Source organism: Archocentrus centrarchus, chromosome 8, assembly GCF_007364275.1.
Source record: "Archocentrus centrarchus isolate MPI-CPG fArcCen1 chromosome 8, fArcCen1, whole genome shotgun sequence".
Taxonomy (NCBI): Eukaryota; Metazoa; Chordata; class Actinopteri; order Cichliformes; family Cichlidae; genus Archocentrus; species Archocentrus centrarchus.
Genome location: NC_044353.1, coordinates 24,984,836 through 25,008,396, shown reverse-complemented (window position 1 = coordinate 25,008,396; position 23,561 = coordinate 24,984,836). Strand labels below are relative to the sequence as shown.

The 23,561-nt window shown below is 39.0% G+C and overlaps 2 protein-coding genes across 2 annotated transcripts; one reads left to right on the top strand and one right to left on the bottom strand.

Annotated features, from left to right (window-relative positions):
• Window positions 1-1,893: 1,893 nt before the first annotated feature.
• LOC115784231 (UNC93-like protein MFSD11) lies at window positions 1,894-14,060 on the top strand. Its single transcript, XM_075074392.1, is given in 13 exon segments — window positions 1,894-2,327; window positions 2,739-2,794; window positions 2,884-2,991; window positions 3,073-3,152; window positions 5,103-5,199; window positions 7,587-7,645; window positions 7,821-7,965; window positions 8,931-8,980; window positions 11,477-11,546; window positions 11,628-11,752; window positions 11,838-12,012; window positions 12,119-12,254; window positions 13,307-14,060. Coding segments are annotated over 13 exon segments (1,344 nt in total). The 5' UTR covers window positions 1,894-2,237; the 3' UTR covers window positions 13,460-14,060.
• A 2,032-nt stretch (window positions 14,061-16,092) lies between these two features.
• kdm8 (lysine (K)-specific demethylase 8) lies at window positions 16,093-23,149 on the bottom strand. The gene is made up of 8 exons (XM_030735960.1): window positions 23,034-23,149; window positions 21,275-21,759; window positions 20,399-20,571; window positions 19,498-19,630; window positions 19,340-19,390; window positions 17,440-17,589; window positions 17,251-17,343; window positions 16,093-17,166 (listed from the first exon to the last, which is right to left on the bottom strand). Exons 2-8 carry the CDS (start codon window positions 21,734-21,736, stop codon window positions 17,002-17,004), a joined length of 1,227 nt encoding a protein of 408 aa, XP_030591820.1. The 5' UTR covers window positions 21,737-21,759; window positions 23,034-23,149; the 3' UTR covers window positions 16,093-17,001.
• Between the last annotated feature and the right edge of the window lie 412 nt (window positions 23,150-23,561).

Below are 23,561 nucleotides of genomic sequence, written 5' to 3'. Positions count from 1 at the left end.
CTTTTTTCAAACACGCAGTGTCAAATGTAGCCACATACAGTCACGTTAACAAACACGGAAGTGAAAGGAAGTTAATGCTCTCGCTTGGCCGTGCTTCTCTGTTGTTGTGAAAGCAAGGGAGACACCGGGAGGTGGCACTTTAACCAATAGCTATTGGTTAAGTTTTCCCTTTAGAGCTGTAAAGGCTCCGAATTTAAAATGAGTTTACCTCGCCAACTCTCGGATTTTATGAAAGATTTCCAAGTGTGGAAAAATAAAAACAAAAACATTTTCCCCAGTCAACCAGACCAAACTAATTAACTCATTTTGCAACTGACGGACAACTGGACTTGATCGTCAATAAGTTTTGAAGATGTTCTGCAGCTATATTATGGTGACGCCTGTTAACATTAATATCTTATTTATGAAAATAGATCTGAGAAATTAACTTACAGCGTAACATATAAGTAAATATGATTCACTGCTTTTTATCTTGAAATAGTGCCAGGAATGTTGGATAATTAGTTCTGAAAGAACTAATTATCTATGAGTTGATCGGTTTCTGCAGGTTTAATGAACTTTCAGTCTCTTTAAATCTGCTGCTGTGGTTATTCTAAAATCTGTTTTATATTGCGGAAATTAATTCCTCTCTTTTTTTCTATTGTTTATGTCCTTGACTACAATACTGTGCAAAACTCTTGAGTCACTTGACATTTCTTTATATTTTGTTTCCAAGGAGCCAGACTTTTTGTAATTTTTTAAAGTGGCAATAGTTCTCCAGGCCTTCTGAAGGTCTTTCAAAAAATGTTTCTTTGGACACTGGCTGCTTTTTCTATTCGTTTTTAGTCCAGTCCTTGTAGCTGGTTTTCAGAGGAATAGCTTTGTTTGTTTGTTGAACCACTTAAGGTACAAATTAGTGTTGTGTCTACACATAAGAGAAAACTTAACAAAGAACCAGTTTGTTACTAGCAGCTTGTTGCAAAAACACATCACCTGTTCCCACATCTTTAGCGGAATCAATGAAAAATGCCAAAATAACACAGTTTGACGGGCATAAAATAATATTTTGCACCAACAAAGTGATTCCCAAAAAAGCTATTAACATATCTTGGCATGGTGTGCAGCATCTCATTAAAAGAAAAACTGAGGAAACTGGTGGAGGACAGACGAAGACGTGGTAGACCTAAAAAGCTATCTGTAGCAAATTAACCTTAAAGTCATGTCCTTAAGAAACGGGAAGATCCAGTAAAGATGACCTACTCTTCATCAAACCCTCATCAGAAATGCTCTCAGTGGAAGGGTGGCTGTCAAGAAACCATTCTTAAGGAAGGTAAACAGGGAGGAAAGGCTGACATGTGCCAAATTACCCCAAAACTGGACTGAAAATCAACAGGTCTCATGGAATGATGAATCCAAATCTGAAAATTTCAGTGCAAATTGTAACAAATGTATTTGAGAAGGCCAGGAGAAAGGTGCACACAGCATGTGTTACTTAAACATGTTTGTCCAGCTTTATCTTATGGTTATACACCCCTATAATCATCATTTCTTTTAGTTTGTTCATGATATTTATTCAAATTATTAGCTGCTATTGAATAACAGTGTATTTAATACAATAATCATGACACAGTGACAAAAAAGTTGTGTTGATCAGTCAAAAATTAGAGGTAATAATAAAGATGAAATTATCATTTTAATGCTCCTTTTTCCACCTCACTGTCCTTACGGCTGGAAGGGATATGCACTCCATGATTATATATATATATTTTTTTCTCCCCACATTATGAGCTTAAAGTCCTCCCTATCGCGCAGGGAATGTTTCTCCTGGTCACCTCTGGAAGGCAGCAAAGATAAATGAGTGTAAATGTCCGCAAACTGCACAAGTAGAAGAAGCTGAACGAGGAGGGGAGGAAAGGGTGACGACAACCATGACGAAGAAGTCAGAGTAAAAGGAAGATCGCAAAAACTTTTAATTAAAGTCACAAGTTGTCATGCGTACTTTGTGTAATAGGAGAGACTTGTCCTCATGACAGTGTTGCTCTCTGGCTATCTGCATATACTCCACACTCTCCTCTGCTCATCTCTGGCTGCTAAACTGTAACTGAACAGTTTGTGGAGTCAACTTTGGAGGAAAAATGGATTTTTCCGAGTCCGCATGGGAGGCTTTAGATTTATAGTTCAAACTTAGCGACGGTACTACACTGCAAGTCGGCAGTGAATTTAAAATGTATTAGATTTAAGACGATTAAGAAGACACCATGGCAGACAGAAGGACTTTCAACGTTGTGATTTTGGGTGTGGGATTTTTGTTCATTTTCACCGCCTTCACCACCTGTGGAAATGTTGAGGCAAGTTAACAAACTCTGCTTGTTTGATTTGATTTCAGAAGTCATGTAAGCTAGAGGACAGAGCTGAGACTTTTATTTCATAGATCAGAGGCTCAAAAACTTTAACCTAATGCTGCTCTTATACAGAAACTCGTAAATACTTTTTTTTTTTTTTTTTTTTTTTTGCAGTAAGAGCGATCTTTTATAGTAAATGCTTAAGAAGAGTAATCAACCGCCTCATGGGCAGCATGAAACAGGGCAGTCAAAGGAGCATGTCAGGCGCATCTCGTGTTTCTAATTTTCTTCAGTGATCACTGAAATTATCCAATCGGATGAATGACTTAAGGACATTACTGTGAACATTACTGTGACCCATTATGCAAATTCTAACCCTGTGGTTCGCATAGACTTTTATTCTTTTCCTATTTGCAGCAAACTGTAGTGAAAAGCCTGGAAAATTCTACTTTCACTGGAAGTGGATACCACAGGTAGGTCATAGTGGAGACACATGTCACTAACTTGTATTTATTTACTTACTGCTAATAATTGTTTGCTTTTTTTCTCCCCCCCTTTACAGCCTTGGAATCATCTATGGGGTTTTCTCATTCTCCAATCTACTTGCACCAATGTTTGTTACAGTTATTGGACCAAAAATTACAATGTTTTTGAGTGGCCTGCTGTACAGGTAAATACTGCCTTCCTGTTTACATAAAGGAAACTGACAAAGATGCTGAAACACGTTGCTCATGATTGCGCTTGTCTTTAGCGGTTACATTGCAGTGTTCATCATCCCCTCAACGTGGTCCTTTTACTTGACCTCCGCTCTCATCGGCATAGGAGCAGCCAGTAAGTTCCTTTCTCCTAAATCGTCTTTGGAACGTTCAGCCTGGCTTTTAAAAATGTTTTTATATGCATGTTTGCAAATGCATGCACATTATATACATGGCAAGAGTTAGTAACTGTTTAAAAAGAATCCAGAAAGATGTGAAAAGCTGAAAATTCCAGTTTTTATTATCATTATTGAACTGAATTATTGTTAATTTTATATTTGAAACTTGAGTATGTCAAGAATTATTGATTGGATTTTCTTTTTTACCAAATAGTATTTTGCTTTATTCTAATTTAAGAGAGCATCTGGTGTTTTTACTTGCTGTTTTATTTTCACAGCTGGGTTCCAACTGACCCGTTTCACCATCAATTAATGTGTTGATTTATTTATTTTCTCTTTCCACCAAATGGTCTACATAAAAATGGCTATAAAATAGTCCAGTCCTGCTTTGTTGGATACACCTGCTCAATTGCTTGTTAGCACAAATATCTAATCAGATTCAACTCAGTGCATTTAGTTATTTAGACACGGCAAAGATGAAGTTCAAACTGAGCATCAGAATGGGGAAGAAAAGCAATTTAAGTGACTTTGAATGTGGCATAGTTGCTGGTACCAGATGGGCTGGTCTGAATATTTTAGAAACTGCTGATCTACTGGAATTTTCCCACACAACCACCTTTAGGGCTTCCAGAGAGTGGTCTGAAAAAGAAAATGCCCTGCAGAATGAGAATGCCCTGTTGAGGTCAGAGGAGACTGGGCAGACAGCTTCAAACAGATATGAAGGCAACAGTAACTCAAATAATCACTCATTACAACCACGGTATGCAGAAGAGCATCTCTGAATGCACAACACGTGGAGGACTGAAGCAGATGGGCTACAGCAGCAGAAGGCCACACCAGGTGCCACTCCTGTCAGTTAAGAACAACAACAAAAAAAACTAAGGCTTCAGTTCTCTTTGGCTCACCAAAGTTGGACAATAGAAGATTGGACAAACCTTGCCTGGTCTGATGAGTCTTGATTTCTGCTGCAACATTGAGGGCAACATAAGAGGGTTGGAATTTGTTATAAACAACAATGCACCATGTCACAAAGCTCAAAGCATCTCAAGCTGGTTTCTTGAACATGAAAATGAGTTCAGCGTGTTCAAGTGGCCTCCACAGTCACCAGATCTCAATCAAATAGAGCACATTTGGGATGTGGTGGAATGGGAGATTCACACCATGGCTGTGTAGCTGACAAAACTGCAGTAACTGTGTGCTGCATCATGCCAAAATAGACCAGAATCTGTGAGGAATGTTTCCAGGACCTTATTGAATCGGTGCCATGAGGAATTACGGCAGTTCTGAAGGCGAACCCAGTACTAGCAAGGTATACCTAATAAAGTGGCCAGTGATTGTATGACCAAGAAAAAAAATCTGATCCTTCTGTTTAAGCTTGGGAAATGTTTAGATTAACTTCAGATTTTTCTTTGCCACATGTCTAATCACAGTCCACTTACTACACTGTGCATATGAACACTGAGGCAGGATACAGTGAGTATATTAACAATAGCTAAAGATATTCAGCAACATATATACTTGAACATGGTTGCGATTGGCTTTTGCAGTCTGTGCAAGCTCAATTTCTGTGTTGAAATCCAAATGTAGTTTAATCATGCATACAGGGATTATCATGACTGGGATATGATGATGCGCATAAACAGTATATCCCAAAATTAGACCTTAAATGAGTTAGGGGCTGATTCTGCAAATAGTGCGTTAACACCTTTGGCTTGCTTATAACCGTTAGTGCAGCTCTCACGCTGAGCATGTGCTGGAAAAATGTTTTTAATGCAACCTCAGATTACTGCAATGTGATTAATTTTTATCATGTCCCAGGGCTACTGTATGCTATGATGCTTTACATGCCAAAATAAAAAGATATATATATATATAAAATACGGCCATTCTCAATCACTTTCTTACAGTGCTCTGGACAGCTCAAGGACACTTTCTGGTGGAAAACTCAGAGGCTTCCACCATCAACAGGAATACTGGAATGTTCTGGGCTCTCCTACAGTGCAGGTATGCAGCTATTAAAGTCTTTGTGTCCATTCTGGAGGTGATAGAGCAGCAGCAGCAATACAGTAACTCTATTCAGTAGTTCATGTAAAATTTCAAAGGTTCTTTAAAGCAGACAGTATTTTATTTTCTTTGCATTATACTGTATATGAAGATGTTTTAACCTCGGCCTCAGTGAAATAAATATAAATGTTTTATTTGAGAATGTAACAGTCTTCCTACTCATGTGCACTCCGAACCAACCCAAAGTTGCAGTTCAGTGACCTTTCATCAAAATATTTGCTTCAGTGCATAAACAAGATCGAGAACCACGTTTTCACTTATCATTTGTTTTGTTTGACGCAGCTACTCCAGTTGATCAAAGGTGTAATCGCAGCCCAGCAGCCAACAGTCTGTTCAGCTTGAAGAGATATATTATTGTACACTTAAAAAAAAAAAAAAAAAAAAAGAAACTTTTTAATAAATCACATTCTAAATTTTCACATCTGTAACCCAGCCATTAGTTTCTCTGCAAAATCTACAAACATGAAAGCCTCTTGGAACATAAAGTTCTCTAGGTGACATTTATGGCCTTTTCATCTTTCGCACTTGGCCCATTGCTCCTGCACGCCGGCTTGGACGACTAATTTGTATTTGTTAAAATATGCAAATTGAATTAGTATAATAATTACATTGGCTGTCACCTGTGCCAATGCTCCCAATAGGGCAATGCTAATCTGACTCTGCAGTGGTGATCACTGCCACAGTAAACTTATGAATCAGTTCTTCACAGCCTGCAGACACAAACAGAGAATGCCACTGAAAATCACTGTTAGCTTTCATGACTAACCCCTTTCATCCATTGCTGTGGCTCTGGGACAGACTAATTGCTCATCTACATTTTTTAGTTTAGGTAGATATGTAATTAAAGACAGAAATAGATCACAGAATTTTTACAGAACTGCAATGTTAACCGTGAAAGGCAAATAAACAGCTTCCAAAAAAAAAAGGAAAGAAGCATCCTCGGAGGCAGAAATGCAGATTATTATGCTTATAAAGTCAGCGTTTGATCCAGCCAGTAAATAAAGTTCGTCCACATTTTCTGTCTATCATATATGATTTCTCAAATGAGTCAGCTAACGCCATGTCCACAGTCTTTTCTTTTAATTACACTGATTGTCCAAATGGGAGCACTTTAATTAAAGGTCACAATTTTAAGCTCTGAAAGGCCCAAAGAGGTTTGGTGCACATAAAATTTGATGTACACACAATAAATTGCAGAGAGCGCAGAGAATGTTTAACTGAACTAATAATGAAAGGCACTGGTGGTTTAATTATGATAAAACCTGAAGGGATTTATGTCTTCCTGACTGGCCCACGTGGTGTGTGCCAGTCAGGAAGCCAAAAACAAAAGCGTTTACCTTTTCTCTGTTTATATGAAGACACGGAGGTGTACAGTCATTTTTGCATCTATAAATGCAGCTTGTTATGCTGCAGGATTGTTGAGCAGAAGTAGAGTCCTTGCTTCAGAGTACCTTTTGAATGCTACTGTGGGGATTTTTGGAGGGCGCTGTACTCCATAAATTTTATTCTGAGAGCAGCGAAATGAAAACAACTCGGCATGCAGCAAATCTGCACTAATCAGCCACATCATTAAAATCACTAACATCTCGCTACAATGTATCGATCGTCCGGGAAAACCTTTGCTTCCGGCACATATGTGGAAGTTACCTTAACGCCATCGGCATCACTGATGACAGTTGCCACCCCAAGCAGGATGATGTGCTCCACCGCAGCTCAAAAACTGCTTAGGAACCACCTGAGGCTTGGCCTCTTAACTCCCCACATCCCAGTCTGATTTATCATCTGCATAAACATGAACAAGAGGGATCCAAAAAGGGCCCCACCCTTTTTGTGGTGGTGTGATGGGGCTGCCATTGTCCTGGTGGAGAAGAACACGTGTCAGAGCAGTTTTAGTGGCACAAGGAAGGGTGTTCACAAGATCAGGTAGGTTGATTGTGGCTGATTGGTGTGTACGGCACTTTTTAATAGAAGAGAAGTGATTTTGGTCAGTGTGCGTTTGTTTAGCAGTTTTGAAGCATGCTGGATTTGAAGGCTCCTGAGGAGGATAGTGGAATGTGTGCTGCATTCAGGTGAAAACCATGAGCCACCCAAATGTCAACTTTTTATAAAATATGAAAGGAGGCCGTGTTTTAAATAGAAGACAGCATTTTATGAAAATATCTAACAGCTTTCCCAAATCTGAAGGGTTGAAAGTAAGGAGGACACAATTGGTTAACCTTTCCAAAATAACGGAAAGCAAAGATTTAACAATACTAGCTTTGTATGTGAAATGTCAACTGAGACTTATTTGATTTACAACTTTTTTTCTTTTTTTTTTAAATTAACAGCATGTTGTTTGGCAATCTTTACATTTATTTTGACTGGAACGGAAGAACAGAAATCCCAGGTAAGGTCAAACTTGTTTTAAGTACTGCCAACAGCAAAATGCAGCATGACACTGTTAGTAAAATATCAAAAGGATTATATTGCCAGTTGGCTATTTTGAATATGCCCCGGCTTAATATTGCTAATATTTCTAGTGCATTTTCATCAAGCAATTTCTTTTAATCTTCCTGTCTCAGACAGCAGCAGGCGAAACATTTTTCTGTCCCTGCTGGTCATATCCATCCTCGGCACACTTAGCTTCCTGGTGCTGAGAAAGAGCCATCATGAAGAGGAGATGCTCTCTGAAGAGGAAGGGCAGTCACTGCTCTCAACTCGCACGATGTAAATGAATATCCTTTAGATAATTACACATTTTCACTGTAGGCCCACAGAATGACTCAGAATACATAAAATGTCTCAACTGCTGCTCAGATAGGATGCATAATGGCTAACATGGGGGGAAAAAATGTTCATTTACATTTCATCCAGCTGACCTTCTTAAGGTGTTGTCAGATTTTTTTCTCTTTTAACCTCAAATCACTCTTTTTTTTTTTTTTTTTTTACTTACTGCTGCTCTTCTGCAGAACTTTTAAAACACTTTTGTCCTTCACAAAAAAAAAAAAAAAGGCTGATCATTTTCTCTAGATCAATGCAATTTTGACAGTCTAGTCTAATCATAGCACTTTACACAAGTAGGGTGCAATCAGGCAGATTTGGGGCAGAGAAGAGAGAACATTTCAGCAGTTAAAGACCCCCCAACCTTCAACATTTTTTAAGGCATATTAAAATTTTAATGTCTTGAATTATGAACAAAGTTTGACTGAAATGGGATGGAAAAAAAAAATCTGTAAAACATAACAGGCATGAAAGGCAAACCTCATAGGGAAAATTTAATTACATTTCCAAAATGTATCACTCACAAATATCCATCACAGAGAAGAAAAAAAAAACAAAACATGAGGCTTAAACTAGTTTATAGAGAAATCTTGCTAGCAAAACATACGTTCTCTGCCCATTTCTACCAGGCCTGTGGCAGCAGATGTGCCTGGAAAACTGTTACAGTTATGCTTGATGCATGTATGGGCCTCTTGCTTATTAGCCAAGTTTGGGACTAAACAATAACTCCAACAGAATAACAAAGAATCCCACCGGGAGCAATCCTTTTGCTATCTGATTTTTAAATTCCTTCGCCTGTTCTTTAGTTGAAGGGACTTTAGAGATTGCCTGTGTATGCAGTTTATTTCTGTTGATTAATTTCATTGTTGTGGAAGTTGCTGATTATTACTGATTTAATTGTTGTTGTCTAGGTACAAGCACAGAGCGAATACTGCCATGCAGGATACCAAGTCGGAATTCAGTAAGTTTTATTTGTTCTTTTGGAATGCCACATTGAAGTGTACATAATTGGCTTTGCTAAAATGATACTTGCTCATTTACATAAATTTACTGCATTCATTATGCATCCATATAAATGTGCATAATGAATGCAGTAAATGCATGCTAGTGCAATGTGTAACTGAGCAAATCCCAAATGTGCTGTATATATGGATAGATATATATAGATAGATAGATAAGGAACGCTGTGTAGCAACAAGACTAATGTGTTCTAAATCTATTCTGAGGTTATTCAAGGTTTTTATAATCTATTTTATTCATTCTAGAAAAGTGACACTGTTAAGTTTGTTCCAGACAGACGGCATGAATATTAAATTCATTTATGTGTGTGTGTGTGTGTGTGTGTGTGGACATGCGGACATGCATTTCCACAATGTAAACTTCACAGGAAAGGGAAGAGCTTTTTAAAGCTTAAAAAAATATATATATATAAACAGTTTGTGCTGTTGAGGTGACTACCATAAAACTACTGTAGAAAAAATGGAAGAACAAGTGTTATGTACATTCACCAGCCACTTCATTAGGTACGGTGCTAGTATCGGATGGGAACTGCCCCCCTTGGTTGAACTCTTCGAATCATTCCTCACAAACTTTGGTCCATATTGACATGATACGCAGATTTTTTTGGCTTCATATCCATGATGCGAATCTCCTGTTCCAACACATCCTAAAAGTGGGTTGAGATCTGGTGACTGTGGAGACCATTTGAGTACTTTGAACTCATTCTCATGTTTAGGAAAACAGTTTGAGATGAATTGAGTTTTGTAACCGGAGCATTATCCTGCTGGAAGTAGCCGTCAGAAGATGGACACACTGTTGTCATAAAGGGATGGATATGGTCAGAAACAGTACTCAGCTAGGCTGTCGCGGGGCCCAGAGGGTGCCAAGAAAATATCCCCCACACTATGACACCACCACCCGCAGCCTGAACCATTGATACAAGGCCAGATAGAGCCGTGCTTTCATGTTGTTTACATCAAATTCTGACCTTACTATCCGAATGTTGCAGCTGAAGTTGAGACTTTTCAGACCAGGTAATGTTTTTCCAATCTTCTATCATTCAATTTTGAACCCATGCGGACTGTAGCCTCAGTTTCCTGTTCTTAACTGACAGGAGTTGCACCTGGTGGTGTGGTCTTCTGCTGCTGTAACCCATCTGCTTCAATGTTCGTCTGGCCATTCTCCTCTGACCTCCGGCATCAGCAAGGCATTTTCACACAGAGAACTGACGCTCTCTGGATATTTTCTCTTCTCTATTCTCTGCAAACCCTAGAGATAGTTGTGTGGGGAAAATCCCAGCAGATCAGCAGTTTCTAAAATACTCAGACCAGCCCATCTGGTACCCCCCCCCACCCCCATTGAACTTCAGCAGGTAGTTTTGAGCATGTCCACATGCTTAGATGCATTGAGTTTCTGTCACGTGATTGTCTGATATTTGCGTTAATGAGTAGATGAACAGGTGACCTAATAAAGTAGTCGCTGAGTGTATATTTGTGAAGGATAACTGCAGTGACATTTCAAAGTCACAGCTTTATTAAAATCCAACAAAGTAGTTCTGTCCCTTCCTGTTTGTACAACAAATGGAACATATGTCAGCTTTTTTTTTTCTCTTTTTTTTTTTTTTAAATTCATCCCAAGGGAGGTACATTCAGATTTCCTGGCAATCAGCCAACATTGAACCAAAGCACTGAAATTCCTGCCTCGTACAGCTGTCCGCTGTTTTTCCCTTGCACCGTAGATGTCTATCATCTGAGACACTGAGTATTCAAAAGGAATGAAAGATCCTACAGAAGTATTTATTTTCCTTTTCCCTTTCAGTTATTTGCGTTTCATTTCATTTGTTTTTGTGAAACTAGCAGGAACTCGCTGGCTGTTTTTTGTTTTTCTTGAAGGTGAAAATCACTTTCATGTGGATAAAAAAAAAAAAAAAATCCTCTAGCATCACAACAGAGTACATAGAATCTGCCTGTGTGTTAGTTTATTTCAGATTATATCTGTTTGTCAACTGGAAACTCCGGTGCAATTGCACCTGCCTTCAGTGCAGCCTGAAGTTGTTTGGATGATCAGATTGCTCCTTGTCTCCGATGTATCTTGTGTGCATTTAGACTTGTGTACACCCGCCTTAAAGGTATCGGGGTTTATCAAAGATGCACGCTGATTCATGCCAAGAAGGCCCATCCAGGCAGATATAAACAAACCTAGTGGGATTTCCTCTTTTAAAATCAGGATTTTTCTAACAGCCTGACTGAAAGTCTCTCTGGGCTGGTTTTTTTTTTTTTTATTTTTTTTTTTATTGCATTTATGTATGGCTTATTGTGACAGAATATTTTCCAGTATTCTTTCTGTATTGAACTGTCTTAAATTCTCAGCTCAATACTGAGCTAAAGGAGATATATTAGTGAAAGGACAGTGTTTATTAGCAATTTAAATCACCGTATTGTGCCTCTCCTCCCTTTAGAAACCATCCTGCGACTACTGAAGACTAAAACTATACTGCTTCTGAGTCCTTGCATGGCGTACAGCGGTAAGTCAAATGCATTTGCAATGTTAAGTATTTTAGCCTCCAGTAAAATTGCCTGCAGCTACAGAGTGCCCTCCCTGTTCTGCAGGCCTTGAGCTATCTTTTACAGTGGAGTGTATGGGACGTGTATTGGAGCAACCACGCAGTTCGGAGAAGCAGCTAAAGGCTTGATTGGGATCTCTGGGATTGTTGTAGGCATTGGGGAAATAGTAGGTACGTTAACGTTCTGCTCTCAGGAAGGTGATTTAAAGTCACTGAAGGGCATTTAATTCATTTAGAATATGCCCTCTCACATCAGGTGGAGGTTTGTTTGGATTGTTGTGCAAGAACAGCCGCTTCAGACGAACCTCTGTGGTGTTTCTGGGAATGGTTGTCCATTTTGTTGCTTTCTATTTGATCTTCCTTAACATCCCTGATGATGCCCCCATTGTTTTTGAAACCACAACCCTAAAGAAGCCGTATCTAACTCCAAGGTAGGTCATTTTCCTGATAATTTAACATTAGAAGTAAAGAACATCAGAAAGGACTGTCGTGATTCTGTTTCGATTTTTGTCATATATAAATACTTTTCTTTCTCAGTGTGTCCATTGCCCTGCTGTGCAGCTTTTTGCTTGGACTTGGGGACAGTTGTTTCAACACACAGCTCTACAGCATATTAGGCCATGTTTATGCTGAAGAAAGCACACCTGCCTTCTCCATTTTTAAATTCATCCAGGTAATCCTGAGTTGCCAGTTCTCAGACATTGTTAGCAGAGCAGACCAAAGCCGGGTCGAAATGTGTTCCTTCCAAGTGAAATAAATTCACCTGAAATCACAGCAAAAAGAAAATGTAGATGTGTATCATAAACGCTCCCTTTTCCTTTTTCTTTGCTACAAGGCTTGATTTTGCCGAGGCTTTAAAGATATATCACACCATTAGCTTTTTATATTTAGCATTACTTTATTACAGCCAATGGACACAAACAAATGGAGAACTCTTGACATGGCTGCCACACCTAGTTGTAGCAGGAAATTATTAACTGTTAGTTTGATTCATTAGTACATTTAGAATAAACTATAGAACACACAACATGTCACAAAGTTCTGTGGCTCTGCCCAGAGAAATCAATACCACGTTTGATTTAAATCCTTCAAGGTCATCTTCAGCTCTAAACTGCTTCCAGTGCTGGTCCTGCTTTTGCTGCTCTCTGTAGGTCAGATCACTCCCACGTGAGCATTTGCAGCTGAGAAACATTCAGACTTTTATGTTGATCACTATTGGTGATGAGAGCAATCTTCAGTGGAAAGCACGCAGAATTCAAACTCAAAGGCGGAGCATCAGGTCAGCTCAGGAGCATGTTTGGGGTTGTGAACAGTGATTTCATCCTGCCAGAGTCAGACAGCACACGATATCACAAAGATATTACATTGAAAATGCAGGAGGCTTTTTGGCCACAGCACCGTTATAATCGCTGGCCCTGTTTGACACGTTTTGCTCACAGTTGCTTTGCCCCCAAGATAAAACTCAAGTTGAAGGGTCATTGTTTGGACTCACAGCACAAGCGTATAGAATTGGAATGATCTAAAAACGGCAGACCTACTGGAAGTGCTGCAGTGCTACCAAAGGATATGACCTTGAGGGGTTGATTGGCCAAGTTGCAAAACTTTATGATCGTAACAATGATTTTTACTTCCTACAGTGAAGTGTTACACTGCAACTTTGTTTACCAGATTTGTAAAAGCACTTTATCAGATTAATCAACATCAAACCTGTCTGTCCCTTGTTAGTCTGTCTGTGCGGCAGCGGCGTTTTTCTACAGCGGTTACATCATGCTGATGTGGCAGCTCCTGCTGATGGTCATCCTGGGCTTCACTGGAACGCTCTGCTTCTTCGTGGTGGAGAGGATGCAGAATTTCTCCGTAGATATACAGGAATTTTAGAAAGAAGTCATTTTCATCTCAGCATTGATGGTTTTCTGTAACACACATTTTCGGGAGGAAATGAGGCCATCAGAAAACCAATCCTGTAATTTTATCTCATTTCATGAAGCGCTTTTTTAAAAATCTCTTTCCATAATGATGCACTGAGAGTCAAACACATTTGGATAGCATTGACACTAACACGAGTTTGAATTGATGCCATAGCTGAAACCAAGCTGCCTTAAAAGCTTACATTGTACTTTGCACAGTCTTTTTTTTTTTTTCCTTTTTCTCTCACACTACTAAAGTGATCATCGGTAAAATTAAATTTAAAGTTATTTTTCTACTACTCTGTTGCACTGCACGTGGTCTTGATATGGGGTTTTAACATCTTAGCATCTGCTCTGCATTGCTTTGCAAGCTCAGGTTTGTAATAACAGTGTCATTGTTGAAGTTAATTTACTGTATGTGTCTAAAGTGTTACTGCAGAACATTTAGCCCTGTTAATAGATGATTCTAATTAATGCTTGACAATCACTTCATTTTTTTTTTACATTTTGCATATTAATGTAACTGTTTTCCCCAATTTTACTGAATAAATTTTTAATGAATTTTACAACAATCGCATGCTCTCAAGTATAGACTATGTTGTTGTCTACATGATCATGTACGCCAGTGGTGGATGTGATAAAAGTAAAGCAACTGGGAAGAACTGACAAAAGGTTTGATCTGTAGATAAACATTAATGGAGACGTATTTTTACTGTGGTCATGTGTATTGATTAAATTACATATGGCCTGTAGACAAACTGAGAGGCTGGACTTTAATTTTGAGATTGTTCCCTTTCATTCTGTTATACCAATACATAAATTCTGGCCACAACTTTAAAACAACACGGTATTACTGAGCAACTTATATGAAATATGTGTGCAGAAATAATCTTGAGCTTTTTCCAAGTCTGCCTTTCAGATTTATTGAGGTTTCAGCATTTCCTCACCAAGGCTTGTACATCCAGAAGTAACTTTATTGTACTGTATACTGTAAATCTAATGGATTTAATCCTGATTTGCCAGATTTATTTGAAAATCAATGGTCATTAATCAAAAAGAAGGTGCAAGCAAGGGCTAAGTTTAAGGGAAAGGGTTACAAGCCCAGAGGTCCCACATTACTTCACTGGTAATTGAGTATTGATTACATTATAATGAGAGTAAGCAGTTTTGTGTGATCTTAAGTCAATTGTGCCACTTACTTGACAACAACAAAGCACCGGAGGGCTAAGTGAAGTGTACAGCATTTACTCACAGAATTAAATCCTGGCAGGCTTCATATTATTAAGTTTAGAGAGATAACCTTGTAAGGAAAGTAACCAGGTTTGGATGAGTCTATTACCTGAAATGAACAGAAATCCAGTTGTACACTGGTATGTTTAATATATGAGGTATTTATTAGGGCACCTGTACTTATAGAAACTGAAGAGGGATTGAGGGCCCATAACTAAACTTTAACATTTTTATATATTTAAAATATACTTTTACTTGGTTTCACCAACATATAAATACAACAGTGTACTTTTGGAGAATTTAAATGGTGCATGAATAAACTACAAGCACTGTATTTGTCTATTTGTGATAATGAGCTATTGTAAGTATATTTTTAGTTAGATGTGCGTAAACATATTAGATAAAGTAAATAAATCAGAAGCTGGGGAGAGCACTGCCTTTGTACACTTTATTAGGAGTATTTTTTTTTTTTACAGTGTTCCCGTATTTCTTCCTTATTATTGCATCAAGCTACAAAACTATTAGTGCGTCATGAATTCTTAAAATTTAACAAAAAGTGTTTAATAACGTGAAAGCCGTAGAGCAATCACTGCTCCGTTTACAGTCCTGTGAAAAACTAAGGACACGTACCTGACTGCTTCCATAAGAATTAGTAGATAAGTAGAAGCCAGATCTCGCTAACTAAATGCACTTAAATGATCACCAACAAGTGTGACCGCCTCTATAAAAGCAAACATTTGGGCAGTTCACTGTGTGTGACCAATGTCACAATCTTCCCAGGAGTGGACATTCCAGCACATTTACCCCAAGGTCACCATGTAACAAAATGCACAAGCCACATCTCAGAGTCTGCAGGCCTCAGTCAGTATGTTAAATGTTAAAGTTCATCACAGTACAAAGACTGAACAAGTGTGGCTTGCTTGGGAGGTTTGAAGGAGAAAGTGTCTGATCTAAAAATAACGGGGCAGCATGGCTTATGTTTGCAAAGTAGGATCTGAACAAACCATTTCTGGAACCATGTCAGAGATGTTTGGCCATAATGCACAGCACCACATCTGGCAAAAAAACAAACACGCCACATCACCTGTGAAGCTCGGTGGTGGAGGAGCGATGATGTGGGTTTGCCGTCAGTGAGTCAGCTACGAACTCCTCTGTATACCAAAGTATTCTAGAGTTAAATGGGAGGCCATCTGTCCAAGAGCTAAAGCTCAAACCTCAGGAGAGCTGTGAATAAACGAATGCCCACAAACCTCAATGAACTAAAGGAATGTTTCGCGTGACTGTTATTTTTTTTTTTTTTGGGGGGGGGGGGGGGGGGGGGGGGTGTCTATTATGCAGTGTTATCATTGTCTTGAGCTAAAGTGTTTTATCAAAGCAGTCCCCACAGCTCTTCAAGTTCACCTGTCTGACACAGTCCTGATTTCCCAAAACACCGCTACTTCCGACTGAATTTTGTTGAAAAGTAGATCAAATATGCACATTAGGGCTGATCTGCTTAATTTTGTCACTTCCTCACATCATAGCTGCAACAAGCAGCGCTGACTGGGAAGGACCTACGGGATACATGACTGTGGCTTGTCAGAGGTCTGAAATGTGCCGCTCTCTTTGTCAGGTTTTGCGTTTCTGGTGCCAGACGAGAGTTGTACTGTCAGAGTACTTTACCAGTGAGATGATTTTAATTTCAAAGTCTGTGTATGCCCAGAGGATTAATTCATTTAATTTATTAATTTTCATCTGTGACCTGCTTGATTAGCTCAGACTGTCAGTTTAACCAGAGAGCTGTGTTTATTACCACATTTCTGTACCTGTAGCTTGCTTGGTTATTAAATTTGAAGACTTGCCTCATTTCCATGAATTATGGAAATCACACATCTGAGAATATTTATGGGAATAAGGTTGAGAACACAATTAAATAAGCCAATTTGAAAAGAGAAACATACCCTATCAAATTAGATGACTAACAACCCTCTGTAAATTATATGCAGGATGAAATGAGCAGAAAGACTTTTAACTGCTCATTTGTTGTTTTCGGTGGCTGCCGGTTGCTTTCCACACAATAGATGCTGCGATCATCATCAGCACAATTAAACTAATCATTGAGCAAAGTGTGTTCATAGTTCACGGATTAAAGGTTTTTGTAATCAGAGGTCACCTTAATACCTTTATTAGCTTCACATTAGTTAAAAGCTCTCCATTGACCTTCTCTGACAGCAGCAAAAATCAGGCTGAACTAGTTTCATCGTACACACGTTGTATATTTTTTTTTTTATTAAAAATCTGCAATCACGACCACCAGAAGCTGACAGAGAAGCTGAGCTCTAAGGAACGGATGTAATGCCAGTGTCGGACAGGGATGAAAAGAACGTCTCCAGGCTGCAACACACATTCGAGATACGGAGCCTTGGCAAACTCCGGGAAGCGCTCAGCATCTGGATTTTCCACCTCCACCTACATGGAAGAAGTCAGAAATTGGAAATACTGCATACATTTGCAGGCCCAACATGTGCTATCTCTATGGACTGTCAATCCTACCTGACTGGTATTGTGAAGCAGCTGTGATTGATGAGGGTACAGCTTGCCTGTGTCCTCGGGGGAATATAGGCGAATGTATTTGCTTCCCACTACCTGTATATACAGAGGGAATCCCGTGTGATAAAGAAACTGTTATCACATCAACCTTTGACATTAACTTAATTCATAAAGCGTTATAGTTATGGTCACCTGAGCCAGAAAGTTCTGTTGAGGATCTTGGTGAAGAGGCGAGACTGTACCCCCGGGACCAAACCACGCGTTCACAGTAATATCCTCTTCATCGCCTTCACCAAGACAGCAATAATCAGGGAGGCGGATATCATCCTTGAGCTCTGGTATCTAAGGGATAATCAAACAGTAATAGGGCATTCAAGACTAATTTCACTTATTAAATAGTATTTTTTTTTTTTCGCTACGAGAAGTTTGCCAACATTTTCTGGCAAGTAAAATAAATTACTAATTATTTTTCCACCTTCTGCTCTTCCATGCAAACTAAAAAAAATGCACGGCTCCACAGACATTGTTTTTTCTGTCAGTAGATCCGCCATAATTTACAAGACTGAAAAGCATTCATAAATACTGGATGAATTTTCATGAAAATTGGCACAGATATTTTGCCATAAGGTTGGTTTTTACTCAACTATTACTGCTGAGCTCACATGGAGCCTCAGAGAGCCACTAGGATGGCTGCAAACAGTCTTATTAATGTATATTTATTTATTTGAATTTTTCAGTCTCATTACATCTTACAAATATTTGATGCTGATTGCTGCCCTTTTTGTAATGCAATTTTTCCTCACATTTCCTCTTTGCTCTCACAGCACCGATGTTAAAAATGATTTTACCATAAAAAATATAATTTTGATTTAGCCATATTAATTATCTACAGTACTGTACAGCGCCTTTAAAAAAATGGGAGGAAATTGGACAAGTAGAGGACAAATAAAAGCAGTGGCAGGCCTAAAAAATGACCTGCAGCAGATGAACAGTATCTGAAAGTAATGTCCATATGAAATAGGACAAAATCCAGTGAAGACCTGACACAGGATCTGAGAAATGACTCTGGAACTTAAGCTTATCTACTCTACTGTAGACTCATTAGTAACGGTCTACCTGGAAGAGTGACTGTCAGCAAGCCATTCTTAAGGAAGGGAAACAGGAAGAAAAGGCTGCGGTATGAACTGGAGTGAAAATCAAGTCTCATGGTGTGAGTGTGTGTCTACAGTCATCTGTAAAACACAGTGGAGGCTCTGTCATGTTTTAGAGCTGCATTTCAGCAGGGGTGTTGGGGATCTTGTCAAAATTCATGGAATTATGAATGCAGGAAAGTACTGAGGACAGGGTCTGATTGCCAAAAGCTTCATTTTTCTGCATGAGAAAGATCCCAAACACAATGCCAGTGCAGCAAAACCACACTTGGACAGAAAATCATATAATGGAACACCATCAGTCATGGATTAGCCTCCCCAGAGCCCCACACCTCAACATTACTGAAGAAATGTGGGATCATTTTGACAGAGAATGAAATAAATAAAGCCAACATCCAAAGAAGAGCTTTGAATGTCCTTCAAGAAGCCTGGAGAACCATTCCTGAAGACGACTTAAAGAGACTACATAAAAGCTTGTCTAAGAGAGTTCAGGCTGTGAAGAACAAAGGTGGTCATAGACAATACTGACTTTCAAGCTTCTTAGAATTGTTTTTGCCTCATATACTGTATTCCCATGTATGTTTAAAAAAAATGCTACACCTATTTCCCATTTTCCTTGCAATATATAAAGATAAAGACTTTTTTTTCATTTAGTAACATGACATTATAAAATCCTGAAGAAGTGATGACTTCTTGTTTGAGTTCCTTCTAATCTATCACACAGCCCCAAACTCAATTTTTAACTTGATAATCCAGCTTTAACGGTGAAATTAGGGCTAAAAAAAACATTCGTAACATTAAAAGGGTGAGGATGACAGCTGAAAAAAAGACTCCCATTCTTCATACTGTTGAAAATGTAATTGAATAACAAATTGTAATCATAATTATTCATTATCATTATTATTATTTTGGTATTTTAAAACTAAAATTCTGAACTATACCTGGTCAAACAGCTGGTGCTGAGCAAGATAACCCGAAGCTTTCACTCCATCCTGTTCGATTTTGATACAAAAAAAAAAAATCCATGTTATGTTAGAAATTGCATGCATGTTTGTCTCATTCATATCAAGAACGCAAGACGTACTGAATATGCACTTACTTTATTCAAAATATATTTATCAATGAATTCATTGACTGTAAGCAGCGTTTGTGACCAATCCTCATCCGTATACCTGGATCCCACTTCAACGGGAACCGTCCGGCAGCCAGCCACAGACCTCAGGTATTCTATGCTTTGCAGGAGGGAGACAATTACTAGAATGATTTACACATAAACGCGGTGATCCTGGTTTCAAGCAATGCTTCAAAACATCTTATATATAAGCACTTCAAGATGTGACTGAGATGCCAGAAGCTGTATGTCAGATGTCAGAGTGAATAGGCTGCTGTCAGGAGTGAGCAGCGAGAGGGAGGACAGTGAAGGATATTGTTAAATTGAAAGAAAGTTAAATCAGACACTCGTGTCAGACTTTAGAGTCAGAAATCACATATGCAGAGACGAGTAAACAGGCCTGGACTCAGTTTATGCTGTCCCCATTTACTCACATATTTAAGGAAATGACAGATTGATATCAAAGTGATACAGACTGCATGTCAGCTGCCCCTCTGCAGCAAAGCCCTTCAGGTTTTCTGTCCTCTCAGCTTGATGAGTGCACTCTGCTGTTGCCACAAGTGTAAAATAGTCTGATTACAAGGCTGGACTGGACGTAAGTGCTGCATTTAACTAAGATGGAGGAGTACAAACATGTTAATGCTGTGAAGCTTATTTTCACAGACAGAATATACAATTTTTAAAGTGGCTTTTGAATCTACTTTAACCTTTTCACTGCATGATTGAGATTAGCATGCTAATGAGAGTAGATTGGTTCATAATTGGGGGAAACAGCTGGTTGGTGTCATCTGGAAAAAATGTGCAAAAACAACAATGATTGATAATAGCTAATTAATTAATACAAATAGCAACCCTGAACTGAACAAGAACACATTCTGTAAAAGCAAACCTCCAAGGGTGTTTGTTGAAGGCAGGCCAGTGGTCGATGATTCCCTCTAAAATCACCGGTTTGAGGGGGAGCAGGTAGTTTGTTTTGAAGCTTTCCAGTGATGGACACCTTATTCTGGGAACTGCCAACTCTTCTTTGATCACAGGAACAAGTGGGCTTTCAATCTTTATTCTCTGGAAATGATTTCAAAATTAAAAAAAAAAAAAGCCAATTCAACCTTTAGAGGAAAATGATGCGAAAAAACGAGTCCTTGATTACATCTCACAGATGTAAGTAAACAACTATCAATGAAGTCTTTTCCAGGTTCTAACTCCTCTTGTACCGTGAGTGTGGCAGGCAATTCAATCATAGCATGACTTTAAGTTTTTGGAAAATGTGTTAGTCCTTTTTCCTTGACCTGATTACCCAACAACAAATTAAAAGAAATATAAAAATGATTTGTTAGCTGCAGCCCCACTCAGTTGTGCAGCTCCTGACAGATGGGTAGAATATTTCAATAACTTTTTTTTTAAGATGACACTTTTTAAAGGCAAAAAAAAAAGAAAATCCTGCCAGCCCTGCACTAAACTCTCCATCTCAATTTAGATGGTGTCTAAACAAAGTGACCTGACATTTGAAAAGTTGCTGCACTTAATCTTCAGTGACGTCTGATGGAGTGCAACAAAATGAAGGTCACAGAGGAATTTCTTCTCTAAACGTCCAGAAGATTTACACTGAAATGTCCTCATCAGTCACCATTAGTTTTAACTCTAAATCAGTGTGAATGGAATGCAAAAGGACATGTTCTTGCTAGTACAACCTACAACTAGTAATAACTAAATAAACTAATTGATGACGCAGACAGAATATTGTGTTTTACATGAAAAGATCACTGACCTTGACCTCAGCACGTTCACTTTCATTCTCTTCCCCAGTAGATTTCAATGTCCTTATGTGACCTTGCAGAATCCGAACAACAACCTGAAGTATATCATCCATGATGGCCGCGCCCATGATTAAACCCATGTCACAAGTCCGGACAGCCTGCAGGACCTCATCTTCAGATGGATTTTCACAACACAGAGAGGCCACTTTGAAGAGACAGCCATAGGAGTAAACGCGCCTCCACTCCTTGTCCACATGCCGCCATGTTCCTGTGTTGAGCTTCTCCCACGAAACGTCCAAAATTATCTGAGCAATAAGCAACCGGCTGGAACCTGCGGTGTTGCTGTACAGCTGCTTTCTGGATCGCTTCAGTATTTCCACCACACTTAACTCCACTTTGTCACTGAACTGCAGTGGAAACTGGTCTTCATTAGCAGGCAGTACTGCAGAGAATTTTGACCACAGTGATGCCATTGATGTGAAGGTCTTTCTTTTTCCTGTAAAATGACCAATGAAGGTGAGTCAGGGTGATACCATTTCAGACTAAAGTTCTGATAATGAAGCACTTATAAGTTAAATTTGCTCAGATTTTGTCTCACTTTCACCAATTCCCTGACATTTTTTTTAGAGGGGAAGGGATGTAATTTAATCACTCCCTATGTATTTAGCTGGTTATTGAGCCGACCAACTGTTAAAACCGCCTGCCATTGTCACACACATACACAGTGCGCTTGCTCAGCCTCTTTGGGGCAGTGAAACAGATGTATACAACTAATTACCAAACTGGCAACCGCAGAACGCAGGTGAGGGCATCCTGAGCCAGAACTGGGGGGTGAGACGTGCATGAAAACAACACTTTGCGGCATTGTTCCTGGAACCGCCAACTCCGCCTCCATGTGACTCCATCAGTGTTTGGATGCTCTGTGTAGCTGGCGATGATGCCAAAGCATGAGGCAGCCAACTCCGAGGGCCTGATTCATTTGAGTACAGAAATGCAGCCCCGTGAACTCAGAGGCAGACTGGTCTAAACAAAGCAAACATTTAATATGCCACATGCCTAAGCTACCCATGACCCTGAAGTGCACTCCAGCTGATTTTCATACAGTCACAAGAGCTGAGAACATGTGCACCCCCCCCAAAACAAAAAAACAAAAAACAAAAACACACACAAAAAAACCAAAACAACTGAAACCCCAGTAAACTGGGATGTTTGGGGAATTACAGTCCTTTCAGTCAAGTTTCATTATAGAAGCCATCAAAGTATGAGCAAAGAGTGAACTTTATCTCATCCACTTTTCTATGCAGCAGCGGGAGAAAGCCAATTATATTTTTTCTTTAAAGCCTCAGAGATTAGACTCCAGCAGTGCAATCCACTCTATGCTCAGTTTTATCCCAGAATCTCTCAAGAAACAAAGATATCATTTGAACACAGTTCTGTAGCTTGCAAATGTGGCTATATATATATTTTTTTTTTTCATTCTTTTTTGCTAATAAAACCTGTCAGATATTTCCCATTTAAAGCTATGACGTATTAAACACCTTAAGCACGATTATGAACACAAAAATAGAGCACCATACCTCATGAAAAATATTTAAATCTCTGTATTTATAATTTTCTTTCTTCTTTTATTCGTCTCTTTTCTATGAATTGTAGTCTGCATATTTTAGCGCTCAAGTGAAAAAATAGTTAGGCGACAATGTTTTATAACGACTCGTAAAAACGCAGACTCAATTTAAGGTCACATTAAAATCCCTAAAATGCAACATTTACCTTTTACTAGGCCATTTACGCCAGCAAACCGATCAAATCTGGAAGCCGAAATCTGAAATTAGGAAGCAACTCGAACGACTCCACACTCAACTCCGATGTCGGTGGGACAACAAAAACACACCGGGGGAAACTTGAACAGCTAAACACATTGGTTCCACGTTGCAGTCTAGCTATTCAAATCTGTGTGAGAAGCAGATCTCCTCAAATTATTAATTGTATGATATATATATTTTTTAAATAGTTATTAATTTTCAAGAATCTTCTATACTTTCTCATACAGCAGAAACTGGGATTCCCTTTGTGAGCCAGTAGAGGGTGGCAGCATCTGCACATCCTCTAACCTGTGAAGTTATACATACTAGGGTTTAATCCCGGGATCCGGGATTCCCGGGAAATGCGCTCAGAACCATTTCCCGTTTCCCGGGAAACGTTAGACGGGAAACCGGGAAAAAAGTCGCGCGCGTCGATTTGACTTTCAGAAAGAAAAGAAAGCTTCAGAATGTTAAATTTAAGGAAATATTGAGAGAA

Bases quoted from the DNA above. Each gene is read 5' to 3' on its own strand.
- kdm8 (XM_030735960.1), bottom strand. From the start codon at position 21,736: ATGGCATCACTGTGGTCAAAATTCTCTGCAGTACTGCCTGCTAATGAA. The intron at 20,572-21,274 runs GTCAGTGATCTT...AATCATTTCCAG, and splicing joins GTGAACGTGCTGAGGTCAAG to AGAATAAAGATTGAAAGCCC. The intron at 17,590-19,339 runs GTATAGTTCAGA...ATTATCCCTTAG, and splicing joins AGCACCAGCTGTTTGACCAG to ATACCAGAGCTCAAGGATGA.